General features: G+C 38.5%; 1 protein-coding gene across 6 annotated transcripts; it reads left to right on the top strand.

Moving 5' to 3' along the window:
- Positions 1–7,507: 7,507 nt before the first annotated feature.
- On the top strand, positions 7,508–14,386 carry LOC112189303 (putative disease resistance RPP13-like protein 1). 6 transcript variants are annotated; one of them, XM_040512740.1, is made up of 6 exons: positions 7,508–8,147; positions 8,304–11,762; positions 12,363–12,411; positions 12,627–13,069; positions 13,945–14,018; positions 14,166–14,386. In XM_040512740.1, the coding sequence occupies exons 1-2, from the start codon at positions 7,639–7,641 to the stop codon at positions 11,695–11,697; spliced, it is 3,903 nt and encodes a 1,300-aa protein (XP_040368674.1). In that variant the 5' UTR covers positions 7,508–7,638; the 3' UTR covers positions 11,698–11,762; positions 12,363–12,411; positions 12,627–13,069; positions 13,945–14,018; positions 14,166–14,386. The 6 variants fall into 6 exon arrangements, with proteins under 6 accessions (XP_040368674.1, XP_040368672.1, XP_040368673.1 ...); XM_040512738.1 differs by having other exon boundaries at positions 12,537–13,069; XM_040512739.1 differs by having other exon boundaries at positions 12,352–12,411.
- Positions 14,387–16,067: the final 1,681 nt, after the last annotated feature.

Below are 16,067 nucleotides of genomic sequence, written 5' to 3'. Positions count from 1 at the left end.
TATCATCAGCGAGGAAATCAAACATTTAACGATGAATTCTATTTTGCCAGGAAATATATATAACGACTATTTTTCAACACTGAAACTTTTTTAACAAGGAAAAACTATGAGTTTAGGCGAGGAAAAAAATTGTAGCTAAAGAATAACGGCGAGAAAATAATATATTCATCGCGAAAAGGGTTTAGCGAGGAATTAATATTTTCCTCGCAAAAACTTTTCTTGACCACCCTACTGCGAGGAACTGACGACCAAAATATTTTCCTCGCTAAAACACTACAGCGAGGAAATTTTGATTTTCAACGACAAACTTGTTCCTCGCAAATTAGCTTTTTTGTTGTAGTGGCATTTTGGCCTGATAAGGCATGTGTTGGAGAAATTGAGCCAATGTCAGTGGCTCAAGCGATATATTGTGGACAAGTTCGAAATATATTATTTAGAGGCTAAATAAAGCCTACTATGGAGAATTATGCGAGCTGTAAGAAAAGGAAATGATGGAAGCATGGAAATGAAAAGTCAACTTTAGCACATTTTCCTACTTCGGCTAGGAGAAACCGAGCTAAACAAGGAAAGAGGGGCGGAAGACTAACCAAACAAGATCCAAATAAGCTGAAACTTTCCAGATTAATACTAGACATCCCAAGAATAATTTCTTATGAAGAGTGTAAGATCTAGTTTCAAGTGGAAAGCCTTCAAACAATTAGTCCAATTTTCTACAGAAGCAAAACTGAAAAACTGGACCTGTGAGGAGTACAGCAGCATTTCCGGCCCAACCATATGGAATTAAGCTCTGAAATTTTATCACAATGATCTACACTCATTGTGGACCATTTTATATGAAGGAGTCGAAGACCCATTATGACGTCTTGGTGGAGATATAATTGAAGGAATAAAGGAGCCGAAAGTGATTCAAAATCACTCCAAAACTCATCATTTCTATCTCCATTTAGTGCTCCACTATCTCCAACTAGTGCTCCACTATTTCCAATTAGTGCTCCACTATCATTTGTTTAAGACCAACCACTTTGGCATGGTAGCCTATAAATAGAGGTTACAATGAAACACTTCAACACACACACATTCACAACAACAATCTCTAAGATTATCCAAGTGTCTCTAGAGCAATCCTCCCCTTCTCTTACCGGTAGCCACACTCCAGTCCTAGTCTCCTCAAGAGCCGACTGTTAGTGCCACCAAACCTTCCAGCCAAGCTAAAGTCACGCTTTAGCAAGTTCTCCTCACTTCCTAGTAGTTCTCGCTCTGCTCGATCTACAACATTGAGTATTGATTGTGATTTTGAAGAAGCTCAGCAAAATACCTCGCCATGAGGCACAAAGAATCACACGACGAGGTTGGTGCTCTCCTCGTCCACAATCGTTTGAAAGAAGTCAGGTCAAGGGACACTCCCGATGACCGCACCCGAACGGTGATGGCATGCTCGCGCAAGAAAAGAGACTGTTGACTAGCTGCAACAAAACTGGAGCCAAACAACTTGCTTCATGCACAACAACCATTCCTTCAAAAGCAGTAGCAGCAACACAGCTATTCAACACAAATAATCCGAGCTCCAAAATTTCAAGCAGCCACACGCAAGAAATCTTCTACTCAACTATGTGTTTAACTCCTCTCTATGGGGAAAGACTGAATGTTTTTTCACATAGTGAATAGGGACTTCAAGCGCCTATTTATACAAGCTAGATAGGTCTTCCCATAAAAGAATCCTTGATTCTAGCCAATGAGTTATTTCTGAAAAGATGCTATAATTTATCATATCAACTAATTAGACATTTATTTTTATCAAAATGGATTCCTGACCATATGAGTGACATACCAAAGCTCATTAGGTGTCTAGGTAGATAATTCATATATTTCCCATTTATTGTAATAAGTTTAATAAGTTTGTTATTTACTTAATGTAGATAATATTAGGTCCAAATAATATTTTACACTCTTTACTTTCTATATTCCCATATGCAATGATGGAGATGGAGTCCTTGGCATCTGTACGTATGATGATGGCATTTGGGGTTTTGGGAACCCAATCATATGGTCTTAATGATATGTGGAGTAATTGAGAAAAAAAGAGAGAAAATGATTGCAATCACAACATCATATTAACGTACTGCGCTTCAAAATATTATTTGGTAACTTGGTTATGCGCCATAAATAAGAGTAACAATAAAACGTCTGAATTTATCGAGCGAATTTCACTTTTACAAAATATTTTACATAAGCGAACACAATATCAAACATGATTGAATGAGCCTAGAATAACCTAGTCAAAGGATAGAACATCACTTTTATAGTTGTTATGACTTCATTTTGCTTTTATTAATTAATGACATTTAATGTAGTTTTGTTGTGGATGGCATGAGTTGTAACTTTTAGAACTCTTGACCAATTGCCTAAATTTGACCTAATAAATGCTCACTTACTTTACTAAAAGATTTGTGTGCCCACACCTCATTTAAATGTAACAAGACAAGTTTGACCTCTGAATAATTAAAAAGTCATTGGAGACTTCGTGGGACTCTAGTCGCCGGAATCTGGTCACCTGATGGAGGTTACCGGAGGTCTCCAAAGAGGTCGTCATAGATCTTATAAGTCATCGGAAAGCTTGCCAGAAACTTTTATTACCACTTAATAAAAATTTATTGGGGGTAATAAAAGTTTATTGGGCATTATTGGGGGGTAATAAAACTGGACGTTAGACTTCAGTCACCAGTTGCAGGACTCCGATCGCTGGACAAGATTCTAAAAAACGCTAGGCGCTAGTCAGGCGGTGCCTCGAGGGTTTTCTTATTTTAAATTTTATTTTAATTTCAATACCATATAATTATATAATAAAAATATAAAAGGTATTGATTTCCATAGTTAGTTAACATATATACTAGATCATCACAGCCACAAAAATATTTCTAAACTAATATCCCATTGTCGGTTAGCATCTAAGATCATCAATCTCCTCCCAATAACTGACCCATTTCTACCATACCAGTAGTGTACTCGTATGCGCATAAACCTCATTTGTTTCTTGTTCAGTCTAAATTTCCAGAAGAAAATTAAGAAACAATAAGTTTCTAGCAAAAGTATACAAATCTCACAAATTATTCCCAACTTTATTGCCTTCCAAGAGCAGGAAACTGAAAGTCATATTTTCACAACTAAAAAGTCCAGGAATTCCAATTATGCCAACTCCCTCATTACAAAGCTATGAACCAAGCTGATGTAACTTTCAATTTTCAGGAATCGGAGTTGAAAGGTTTTACTAGAACAATACATCAGTGTCTCAGTAACCAAGAACATTAATTCTCGAAGAACATAATAAACAACACTAAAGCATTTCCACTAAACCACATCGAATCAAGAACATAACAAACACCACTATTTCTACATAGAAGTATAGAAGACAGCCTACGTACACTATATCAATTTTGATTAAAGTGAAATAAGTACATAACAGGGGAAATTGAGAAACCAAGAACTGGGTTTTAAATTTCAGATTTTCAAATAGATTTGAGTTTTGTGAGAGAGAGACTGACGAGGATAGGGAGGGCCGCATAGAATTTGACGAGAGAGAGAGAGAGAGAGAGAGAGAGTCACTGATGGCCAGATTGAGTTCGAGTAGAAGGCCGGATCGAAATTAGATTCGAGGATAGACTGAGAGAAGATTAATGTGTCGCCAGCCCACCGTGCCTGTGTCATCGACCGTCATCCGCGGAGGAGATTGGGGGAGAGTGAGTCTTGAGAGTTGGAGAGAGAAAATCTAAGATTCTGAGAGTTTGAGAGTCTCGTTTTGTGTTGAGACTTGAGACGAAGTTGTAGTTTAGACGATGACTAGAACGCCAAAACGCTCCAGCGCCTAGAACGCCTAGGCGGTCACCAGCATACCCCAGGCCATAATGCTAGGCGCCTAGGCCGATTTTTAGAACATTGGCTGAAGGTCCTCAAAGAGGTTGGCAAAGATCTTACAGGTCACCGAAGAGATCGTCGGAGACTTTTATTACCCCCAATAAAACCCAATAAATTTTTATTAGGGGACAGAAAAGTTTATTGGTATTATTGGGGGGAAATAAAACTAGATGCTAGACTTCAGTCACTGGTCGCCAGACTTTGATCTCTAGTCTTCGGATTTCGCTAGTCGGTGACTAGATTCTTGCGGCCTGTGATCGGAGTCCGACGAAGTCTCCGATAACTTCTCTCTCTCTACATGACAGAGAGAGAGAGAAGGCAAAATTATCCAAAAAATAAAAATAAAACTTAATTGGGTATTAGGTAAAAAAATATGTAATTTATTAGGTAAGTTGGCAATCTCATAAGATGTTTAATTAGGTGAGTGGGGTTAGTGTAGCTCAAATTTGGGTAAATAAACATATTCCCTAATTTTTATTCCTTTTAATATCTTGTTGTTAATAGATGGAGTGATTTAACATAAAGCATATTGTATGACCAAATCTAACATAACATAGGTGCATATGATCTTATTTATAACTACCCCATTTTTACAATATATAAATTTGAATAATAACAAATATACAAAACAGCTTAGTTTCCTCAATATATAAATTCAAAAAGAAAAATTATTTTCGTATCATTTTGTAAGTCCATTGGACTATCCCTATTCAACACATGACTTTCCCAAAGCCACAAGGAAATCAGAAGATACAAAGGATTAAGAGAATATCTCTCTTGCCTTTCCGGTGGTTCAAGGCTATAAAGGAAGATTGCAGAATCGGATCATCCAAGAGGAAATCAAGGAAATCATGCTCACTGATCTTGATAAGATGGTATTTTTTTTAATACATATCATTTTTGCATGGTTCTAAATTGATTTACAATGCTTTCAAAATACATATCTTATAAAGATTTGATTGCATATTCAAAACAGTTTTTAAACCTTTCCATATTTACCTTATTTGGGGATTAAGAAAAGATTTGTTTGAGGGGGAGTCTTGCTCCTCTATAAAAGGTTTTGAAATTGCATTTCTAGAGGTAGAGTTTTTGAGTTAAAAAGGGTGTTGCGTGTGTTGCATAGTCTTCACAATACGTTTTCATAAAAACTCTCCATGATTTATTATTGTGTGTGTTTTCTTTGATGAACTACATGAGATCAGAGGGAAAGAAACTTGAGATAGTGCAGATTGCTTTACTGCTATAGATCAGTTTGTTCTTGTGTAGAATAAGTTGTGCAAGGTGTAAACAAGTTAGCTGATTTGCTTGTAATGTGGTTGTGTTAAATACCACAACTTGTTTCTTGTAAAAATCTGATTTCATAGTGTATTGATTTATACGTGTGGGCTACAAAAATAGCCTCGCAGTGATGTTTCCTCAGTGGTGAGGTTTATACTGCGTTAGCAAGTCGTTGTGTTGTGAGTTGGTATATTTACGCATCTTTACTCAACATAGATCCATCTAGTATTTTCATTTGGCATCAGAGCGGGTTCTAGAACTTTCTAGTGATCCGGGAATGATGGAACATTCACGTGATAGAGCTGCTGGTGGATCTGTAAATAGTTCTCCATGGTTCGATGGCGGATGTGAAAAATATACTCAGTGGAAGATATACATGAAATCTTATCTCTATGCTCAAGATGAACATGTGTGGAATATTGTAGAAAATGGCTGGACCGTACCTATGGTGAAAGCAAAAGGAGAAAGCTCTTCCACTGCCACTCCCAAACCAAGGAAGGACTGGACTGAGGAAGAAGTTCGTGATCTGCAAGCAGACTTCAAGGCTAAGAACAGCATTTTCACAGCCCTATCTGAACGGGAAAAACTGAGGATCAGCCATTGTGATACTGCCAAGCAGGCGTGGGATCTTCTACGTACAGACTACATATAAAGGAAATAAAAAGGTACGTGCACAGAAATTACAAGCATTGATCTTTGAGTTCGAAACCATGACTATGGGAGATGATGAAACCGTGGATGACTTTCATGGTAGAATTCTTAAAATTTCCAGTCAGTGTCGTAGCCTGGGAGCACCTCTTGATGAAGATAAGATAGTCAAAAAGATACTCAGGGCCTTGCCAGAAAAATTTCATTCAAAGGTCACTAGTATAGAGGACTCATTTGATATCGATGAGTATCCACTCGATGAGCTCATTGGAAATCTCAAAACTTATGAGATGAGGTTAAAACCTGAGAAGAAAAATAAGGGAGTAGCCTTCAAGGCAATAAAAGGAGTAGAAGAGGAAGAAGAAACACTAGATCTTGCTCTACTGACCAAGGAATTCAAAAGATTTCTCAAAAGCAAGAACTCCTCTAGAAATCCGAATGCTCCTAGGAAGAAAACTTACAGCAGCAGTAGTGACTACACCAGTAAAACTGGAAAAGGAAGCTTCAAGGGAAACTACTCAGGAAAACCTAAATGCTATGAGTGTGGTGGCTACGGTCATATCTCCACTGATTGTGGAAATAGGAGGCATGGTAATTTGTATTGAATTTCTGAGTTTTCATCTCGACGTACTCCGATGAGGGAAACAATCAGAACGTGCCTTCAATTTTTTTCGAAAACTATTATTTGCATACTTTGTTTTCCCACACTCAACGTGCCTTTAGTTTTCTCTTTTAAGTTAATTAATTTTGAGGTGGAGGTCATTTTCTCTATACCTTTGCATGCCTTTGAACCCGGTTCCGGACAGGCTCTAGCCGTTGGCATTGTACTAAGAGTGGTCTTTATACTGTTAAAGTGGTTATCGATTGGCACAGGATAGCGCAGGAAAGGACTGAAGGTGGTGAGGGTTGTTCACACTTGCAGCATGATCCGGTCTGGAAGTATATTTGGGACTTAAGCTATCGGCAGCAGCAACGGCATATGTTTTGCGCGCTCTTCATAATAGTTTGCCTTGTGCTTATAACCGTGTATAAGCGACACATTTACTTCGCCCTCCGATTTGTTAGTGCATGCTCTTTGGTCTTGTCCTAAAGCAAAAAAGGGTCTGGTTTCTTTCACCTTTCCGAAATGCTGTTGGCATGGTGCCATGGTGGTTGGAAGCAGGGGGTCTTTCAAAGAATTGTTTGGTTTTGCTTGCTCTATTTTATGCAAATCTGAAATTGCTTTGGTTGTAATTTTCGCCGGATTTGGCAAGCAAGGAATGATGAGGTCTTTCAGCATAAAATTGTTAGCGTTTCTTAAGTTTTTAATTTCCCTAATACTCCTGTTCCATCTCAAGTGAGGAAGAACGCAGAAACTCTTGCAGGCAGATGCTAAAACATTATGCTACAGCCCCAACCTCCAAGATGGAACAGAAGTTTGACACATTTGGTACCAATAATTGTTGAACAGTAGTGCAAATTTTACAAAGCTAATTAATGAAGAGAGTTACTTGTACGGTTTTACTTGAGTCTCTTTACAAAAAGTTAATAAACATTTTCTGTAACCAAAAAAAAAAAGTTAATAAACATTTTCAAGAAATAAATAGTACGATATTCAGAATCGTGCTGCTATTATTACTTTCCAATTGCCCCTATGCCCCATGCATTATTACTTTGACTAGAAAAAGAAAAAGAGGGGCATCCAACTATAGAAGTACGACAGAGAGAACGGGCGTGAATCGAATCTTATCTTCACAATCAAATTCCCACTCAACTGAGAGATTAACAACCAAACCTCTGAGATTTTGATTTGTTGGTTTATCCATGGCTCTGTTCCGAGGTCACAAGGCCTCCCTTTCCAAATATACTACCTCTCCTCATCCATATAGCTATCATGTGTTCTTGAGTTTTAGAGGTGAGGACACCCGAAAGAACTTCACTGATCACCTCTACACAGCCCTTGTCAACGCCGGATTTCATACTTTCCGGGATGACCCTGAACTCGAAAGAGGTGAAAATATCAAGGAAAAGCTTGGGAAAGCCATTCAACAGTCACAAAGTTCTGTCATTGTGTTTTCGAAAGACTACACCTCTTCCAGATGGTGTCTGGACGAGCTTGTGATGATCCTTGAACGCAAGAGGACCTCCGATCATGTTGTTTTACCAGTCTTCTACGACGTTGATCCATCTCAAGTGAGGAAGCAGGCAGAAGCTCTTGCAAAGGTTCCTAAATACCAAGAAAATCAATCGTCGGAGAGGTTGAATGGATGGCGGGCAGCACTTAGAGAAGTCGCAGATCTAGCTGGAATGGTTTTAGAAAATGAAGCTGACGGGTATGTAAATTCATCATAACTAAAGCCTTGATTTGGATATACATGTTATGTAATTTTTTGATTTCATATTCCCATATCTGATTGTTTGAAATCATAGACCTGGCCATAGCTAATTAACCAGAATAATATATGTTCATTTTGATTGCAATTTTGTAGGCACGAATCAAAGTTCATCCAAAATATCATTAGAGTGATCCAAGACAAACTAGGTCGTCGTGTGCCCCTGACCGAAGTCCAGGAGGTGTTACAGAAGAAGTTGTTGTTTATTAACCCTGTTCTCGATGACGCCGAGGGGAAGCAACTGAACAACCCAACAGTGATGGCATGGCTCAATGAGCTTAAAGACGCAGTCTATGATACTGAGGACCTATTGCAGGAGATCAAGACAGAAGTATTAAGGCGAAAGATGGAACCTGAATCTGGAACTAGCACGAGTAAGGTACAAGATCTGATCTCTACTCCTCCATCTCATGTTTTTGACTTGGCATTAATATGCCCCAGGGTAGAGGAAGTTCTTAATAGACTAGACTCCATTATGGAGCAGAGAAGAGATGTCTTGGGTATAGAAGCAAGTGCTGGATACAGTGCATCACAAACAATACCGTCAACTTCTTTGGTCGAAGAGTTTGGTGTGTATGGCAGGGATGATGAGAAGGAGACACTAATGAAATTGTTGCTATCAGACGATCAGAGTGGCAATAAGATAAGTGTGATTCCTGTTGTGGGGATGGGTGGGATTGGAAAGACCACCCTTGCCCAGTTTTTATACAATGATGACAGAGTCAAACGGCATTTTGACCTCCAAGCATGGGCATGTGTTTCTGAAAAATTTGATGTCCTTCGGATCTCACAACAAATTTATGAGTCCGTTACTTCAGATGCTTGCTTCATTATGAACTTAGATCTGCTTCAGTCAAAATTGAAGGCTGCTTTGATGGGGAAAAGGATTTTCCTTGTTCTTGATGACTTGTGGAATAAAAATTACACTGAATGGGATGTTTTAAGGCGTCCATTTCAATTTGGAGCACATGGAAGTAAGATTATTGTCACAACACGCAATCAAGATGTTGCATGCATGGTGTGTACTCTTGAAGCTCACCGTCTCAGGCCGATGTCTGAGGAAGATGGCTGGTTGCTATTTGAAAAACATGCCTTCAAAAATGCAGGTGTTGGTGCATACTTACATCTTGAAGAAATCGGTAGACAAATTGTTCGAAAGTGCAATGGTCTTCCTTTGGCTATTAAGTCTCTTGGGGGTCTCTTATGTTCTAAATTAACCGTGGGGGAATGGGAGAGTATATTGAACAGTGAGATGTGGGAGTTGCCACAGGAGGAGAGTGACATTCTGCCATCTCTTTGGTTGAGCTATAAGCATCTGCCTGCACATCTCAAGTGTTGTTTTGCGTATTGTTCGATATTTCCCAAGAACTATGCGTTCGAAACATCAAAATTGGTTTTGTTGTGGAAGGCTGTAGATCTATTGCAACCTAACAAAAACAAAATGGCAGAAGAAACCGGAAAAGACTACATCAATGATCTATACTCAAGGTCTTTTTTTCAATTTTCATCAAGAGAGGGTCATCAAACTTTCACCATGCATGACCTTATAAATGATTTAGCAAACTTTGTATCCACAGAATTTTTTTTTAGGTGGGAGGGCAGTGATTCAGCCAACATTTTGAGCAAGACTCGTCATTTTTCATATATGCTGGAATATTATGATGAGGCTGATGGCTTAGAGATGTTTGAGGCTTTACAGCAAGCTAAAAGTTTGCGCACCTTTCTACCATTACAATGTTCAAGTTATGAGAGGTCGAAACTGTTGGGGAAAGGACTTGAGTTATTGTCAAAATTACAATATTTAAGAGCGCTCACGTTATCAGGGCACGATACTGAAGAATTGCCTGATTCAATTAACAACTTGAAACAACTTAGGTACTTGGACTTGTCTTCGACACCAATCAAAAAGTTACCTGATAGAATTTGTACTCTGTATAACTTGCAAGTGTTGTTGTTGTCACATTGTTCTGCTCTTACTGAACTGCCAGCCAACTTGGGAAGATTGATCAACTTGAGCCATCTGGATACTTTTGCTACAAAAAGGTTAAAGAAGATGCCCCCTCTTATGGGCGATTTGAAAGACCTCCAGATTTTAACCGTATTTGTGGTAGACAAGCACACTGCAAGGGATAATTTGCTAGAGTTGAAGAAGCTTCAAAATTTGCGCAGAGGACTTTGTATTTCAGGGCTTGGTGATGTCGTGCATGGCAGCGCTTTGGAGGCCCACATTCTGAGGGACAAGAAGTTTCTTAGTGTTCTAGTTTTGAATTGGGGAGGAAGGCATGTTAGTGAACTAGGCAATAATACTGTAGACGATATAGAAGTGCTTGAGAAGCTCCAACCTCACCCAAACCTAGAAAGGCTTACAGTTAGAGATTATGGAGGCAGATTCTTTCCAGGTTGGTCAGGATATTATACTTCCTTGCTACCAAGAAAAGCTCTAGTTTATCTTGAGCTTGTTGATTGTGTGAATTGTGTCTCCTTGCCACCATTGGGACAGCTACCTTGCCTCAGAGAGCTTGATATTTCTGGGTTACATGGAGTGCTGTCCATTGGTTCCGAGTTTTATTATGGTGACAAAACTAGTGCAAACAAACCATTTAGCTCTCTACAATCATTGAGATTCTATGATATGAGCGGGTGGCAAGAATGGTGTCATGTTGGAGGTGAGGAGGATGAAGGTGGGGTTTTTCCTAGTCTTATTTACCTTGATGTATCAGACTGTCCTAATCTTTCCGGGAGATTAGCGTTAGACAGCTTCCCGATGCTAAAAGAGGTCGACTTGATCAGGACTAACCTATCCCTAGTCACCAGGTCACGGGACTCTAAATTATCCCTGAACCAGTTGCGATTACAGTCGTGCTCAAATATTGTAGCTTTTCCAGCTGGAGGGTTACACGCACCCAACTTGACGGAAATAGAAATCAGACGATGTGAGAAATTGGGTTCGTTGCCGGAACAAATGGAGACCCTTCTCCCATCTCTTGTGTCTTTGTGTTTATGGGATTGCCCAGAACTGGAATGTTTTCCGGAAGCGGGATTCCCGTCAAAGTTAAAATCACTTATCATCATGGAATGTAAAAAACTGAATGCAAAGAGTATGCAGAATATGAACAAAGTTCTCCGAAGACTGACCTATCTTGAAGACCTGAGACTTGACTTCGACTGCGACGAAGAATGTGAAAAGGTAGATTGGTTTTCGGAGGGCCTGTTGCCCAGCACTCTCGATTACCTCCTGATCCACCGTCTCAAGTGTGAGGCCATCGACGGCGCCAAATGGTTTGGCCATCTCAACTCTCTTCGAAGCTTGGAGATTAGCGACTGCTCTTCGCTCCGGTGCTTGCCAGATTGTGGGTTACCCTCGTCTCTTACTCAACTATTTATCCATGGATGTCCTTTGCTTGAAAAACGGTGCCAAAGAGAGACAGGTGAAGATTGGCCCAAGATTGTTCACATCTCTATGATATTGATTGATTGGCATACGATATGACATGCCATGTCTCGAGAGAGGGGCCGCATTTTCTAGTAACCGTAATCATCCGATTGTCCTGGCAGGTATTTCTCCTTCGATATGTACTTCAAACCTCAAATATTGCCTCGAGATATAATCTCAAGGTACAAAGTTTAAATGCCATTATAAGTGTCTTTTAATCTTTTTCTTCCTTTTCATGCTAACAGCATTGTTTCCATGGACTGTCATTTTCTCCAAAGGAAGATAGGCCTCAACTAGAAATGACCAATATCCCAATCTCTGGTCCCAAAAATTCTTAGCTCAAGTTAACTAACTAGCATAAGGTCAATAAGAAACTCAGCATCAACTTTAACAGTTAAAATAACAATCTATGCATCATAATTTTTTCATTGTAACAAAGAATTGGGGTGTGTATAATATTCTAAAAAATCTTGTGCTCAAGTCCACAATAGTGTGTCCTCAACTTTTTCATAGAAAGATTATAAGCTGTAGACACAATGTGGAACAATATAGTAAATTGAGAAATTGAGTATAAGATAAAGTTTACTCAATCTTCATCCCCTCAAAAGAAAAATCATTAATATCTTTATTAATCTTGTGTCTACTTAAACTTTCGGATTCTCTTGCTTGAGGGTCAAGCTGCCACTGATGATTTTATCTTTCTGTTGCCAGTGTGATATCAGCTCCCTAGACATTACAAGTTTACATCTATATGCAGTGCTGCCACTAAAGGTATGTTTACTTTCGTAAATGTTATGGAATTGAAGAATTTATGATCTTTTTAAAGGTTATGGCTTAGACCCTGCATTTTGGAAAAGATGGCTAATGTCCTCTCACATTCTGTTTTTTAAATGCAGCATCTCATAATGTTCGTAGCTGTTGAACCCTCATCTCAGTAACCAGTTATGTGACCTGCTAAAGAAAACTTTGTTGCAAACAATTTGCAGAATGTGAAGAAGTTCTCCGAAGACCCTCCCCTCTCAGAAAATTGTCACTTGACTTTGGCATTGATGATGTGAAGAATTGCTAGATTCATTTCCGGAAAGGGGCAATTACTCAATAATCTCACTTATCTCAGGATCTACTGTCTTAATCTTAAGACAATGGATAATTTGGACGTCTCAATTCACTTGAAACATTGAAGATCATGTATTACTCTGAGCTCGATTTCTTGCCATCTCACCTCTCTTTCTTCGGTACACATCATTAGTGCGTGTGCTTTACTGCTTTGCACAAAAAATAGTGCCAAATTAAGAGAGGAAGGGGAAGATTGTCCCAAGAATATTGCTGATATCCGTAGCATCCTATCAATATGGAAAAGATATAATTCAGTTGCAATGTCTTGAGGGGTCTCATTTCCTTTAATCATAATCATCCAAGATTATGTCAGGTATGTCTCCTTCAATATAAATCTAATGCCTTTCATCGTAGTCCTTTATAAAACTATATGATGAAAATTGGAAGCCAATAAATTGTCAGCTGGACTCCACAATCAGGAGAGATAAACACTCAATAATGATATTGGAATCCTCATAACCCATCTAATTTACCTATGCACATAATATTGATATGTAATCGTATGTAGAATGATAACAGCTGCCCTTACTGACTAGTGACTAGTAAGATCCTTTCTGTTCCAAATCACTATGCAGTTCCTTACGCTTATTGCACCTGTTACTGAGTTTTCTTTGGAATTGAATAGAATGAGTTTCAAATGGTTGCCTTAGCATGGTGGAAGATCATGCATCTTTCGACCTGTTGATGTTCTTATGTATTCTCAAAGCATGCTCAGAATTAGTTTTTAGTGTTATTGTATTGAGTAAAAATGTTTCGGTGCTTATATTCTGGTAAGTGATCATATGTCTGGTGTATGCTTTACTGTCTCACACTCTTTTTAGTTGGAATTCCTTAATTATATGCCGACTTGACAGTCAATCTCAATGAACTTGCACAGGGATTTAGTAGCATTAGATAGTGAAGATGCCCTGTAGGCCTACGAGGCATAGTGGACTGATGAAATCATTGTCCAGTTACCTTTTCCCAATTTTCTCGTCAAGCTGCTAGGATTGCCTCTGTCTCTACTGTCAACCATCAAATGCACACTGCACAAGTCCATCAAAAATCACCACCAAACTCCGTAGGCATGATCATCAGTTTAATAAACCATTTTATTAATACAAGTCTCGCCTTATCATTATTCTTACTATCTGTTAAGTTCTTTGGATTGAATATACATGAAGGCTCTCTAGCTCGCCTGCTTTTCAGGTAATAAATTGGTAAAGAATAGTTTGAAAGCCAAGAATGAACTGTTGGAATCTTCTGAAGAAGAAGGGTTAGGTGTAAGTAAATACTTCTAGGGGTACCTATCAATCTCTTATAATTACAGATTTGTGTCGGAATGGCTGAATGTCAATGGTACTTGGTATGTCTTCATTCATACCAATTATACTTGGATTTTTGTGTGATTTTGGTTCTTATCTTTGTAGGCAAATGTTCGAGTAGATTTTTCATTCTTTGATCCAAAAGGCAATGACTTTCATGGAGTGAAGACCTTGCTGCAGACCTACCTTGATGATAAAGAGTGGGATTTGAGTGGTTTCGTAGACTTAATATTGGAACAGACCACTGTAGGGTCTGTTGTTAAAATAGAGGATGATGAAGAAAATGGAATTTTTGCTCTTGTTACCGCTCTTAACTTGGGCAGATATAAGGCAAGTAACCTATACTTTTGCGTTCCAGTTATTCACAGTCACATATTTCTGCTTTATACGGGTAGGTTGGCATGTTATTGGCTTTACATAAGACTCTTGATGGAACTTATTTCGTTCTTATCAGGACTATAAATGTATGACGGAGATTAAGGAGTTTCTCCTGAAAGTATGTGAGGAGAAGGACTGAGAACACTATTGGGAAAGGAAGTGCGAAGTGTTGGTCTCCTGGTCTCTCAACGTGTGACAAATTTACCTCCTCAGCCACCACAGCTCTTGCCAACTCTTTATGATGGCCTTTTTAAGGAAGTCTCTTAGGCTACAAAAGATGAGGTTAGAATCATAAGACTTATTATTCGGATTATCAGCTTGTCTATCTTCAAATCTTGTGAAAAGGAATTACTCTACTTGATTTATATATGTTGTTTCACTTGTCGCAGCCAACAGAGGAGCTCAAGAATTCCTTTCGTTTGAAAATTTTATATAATTGTCAGTATATTTTACAAGGTAAGCCATTCAATCATTTCTCTGCTCAGTGAACTCTCCCTCTCATACTCTCTTTCTCTCTCTGCCTTCCCATTTATTTTGTTCTTGATGCAAAAATACAGCACAAATATGCCGACCAGAAAAGGAAGAAGAATGTTAAAATTTCTCACAAGGTACTTTAATTGATAATGTAATATTTAAATATTATTTCATGTCTCTCACATCATTCACTATTGTATTTTCAAATGTATTTTAGCTGAGCTCCTGGTCCTTTGAATTTTCTTTGCACACTCTGCAGATTGCACCTTATGAGGCAAGTAGTAATGTTGGCTACTTTTCTTGACTTCTCAGGATCTATCTCTAATCCAATAGGCTCTGATTAGTCATCTTAATTTAAAGAAATACAGGACGGAAAACTTTTAATTTCTTCTGATTCGTCCAGAGGATCCACAAAACCAGATTTCGAAGTTACTCCAACTGTCCCGGTAATAGTTTTTACCGGGACACTTTCTCAAGATCATGGGAATACCAAGTTACACCAAAAGTTCCACATGACTAGTGTTATCTTTTAGAGCTTTTATGCTATTCTATTTATAGTGATTTCATTACCTTTGACAGTCTAACAATTTCTTGTGTTTTCATTGTTAATTCTACAGCTAAGAAACTATCAGCTAACGGGATTAATCATGGCTGTTAAAGCAGACAAGATCTCTACATTCCAACAACAGTTACAATCTAGAATAGAGGAAGAACCTTGATTCTCATTGAAAGGGTGAGCAAAATCTTTTGGTTATTTGCCTCAATTATTATAGTCACATACTAACATTTACTGTAAATTTATCTATAGCATATATGTTTGCACGTCCCAAATTTTGATTTCCCTTTGCCGGTGCCTGAATAATAGAGATCTTATATAATGTCAGCTTTGGTGTGAACGATTCGAATTCCAATTATATGTAATATCAGCTTTGGTTGACATGCATGTACATCAAATGTAGTAGCGTTAGTGATGCTTGGAAGGGGTTTGATTATATAAAAGAATCTGGCTGGTATTGTTCTTTGGAGCTTTATGGTCGGAGGGTATGCACAAAATGGAAACAACAATGAACTTCCTATGGCCAGTCTCCCAGTAGCATTTTCAATCCTATGTGGTTTTGTACAACGAAAGCAAATCTATGCATGTACCATTTTATG

The sequence above is a fragment of the Rosa chinensis genome, chromosome 1 (genome assembly GCF_002994745.2).
Source record: "Rosa chinensis cultivar Old Blush chromosome 1, RchiOBHm-V2, whole genome shotgun sequence".
Lineage (NCBI taxonomy): Eukaryota > Viridiplantae > Streptophyta > Magnoliopsida > Rosales > Rosaceae > Rosa > Rosa chinensis.
Note: the sequence above shows the minus strand (reverse complement) of the source record. Positions and strands in the feature narration are given on the sequence as shown.

Excerpts from the sequence above, each read along its gene's own strand:
- LOC112189303 (XM_040512740.1), top strand. The coding sequence starts at position 7,639 with ATGGCTCTGTTCCGAGGTCACAAGGCCTCCCTTTCCAAATATACTACC. Across the intron at positions 8,148-8,303 it reads TTAGAAAATGAAGCTGACGG|GCACGAATCAAAGTTCATCC; the intron begins GTATGTAAATTC and ends GCAATTTTGTAG.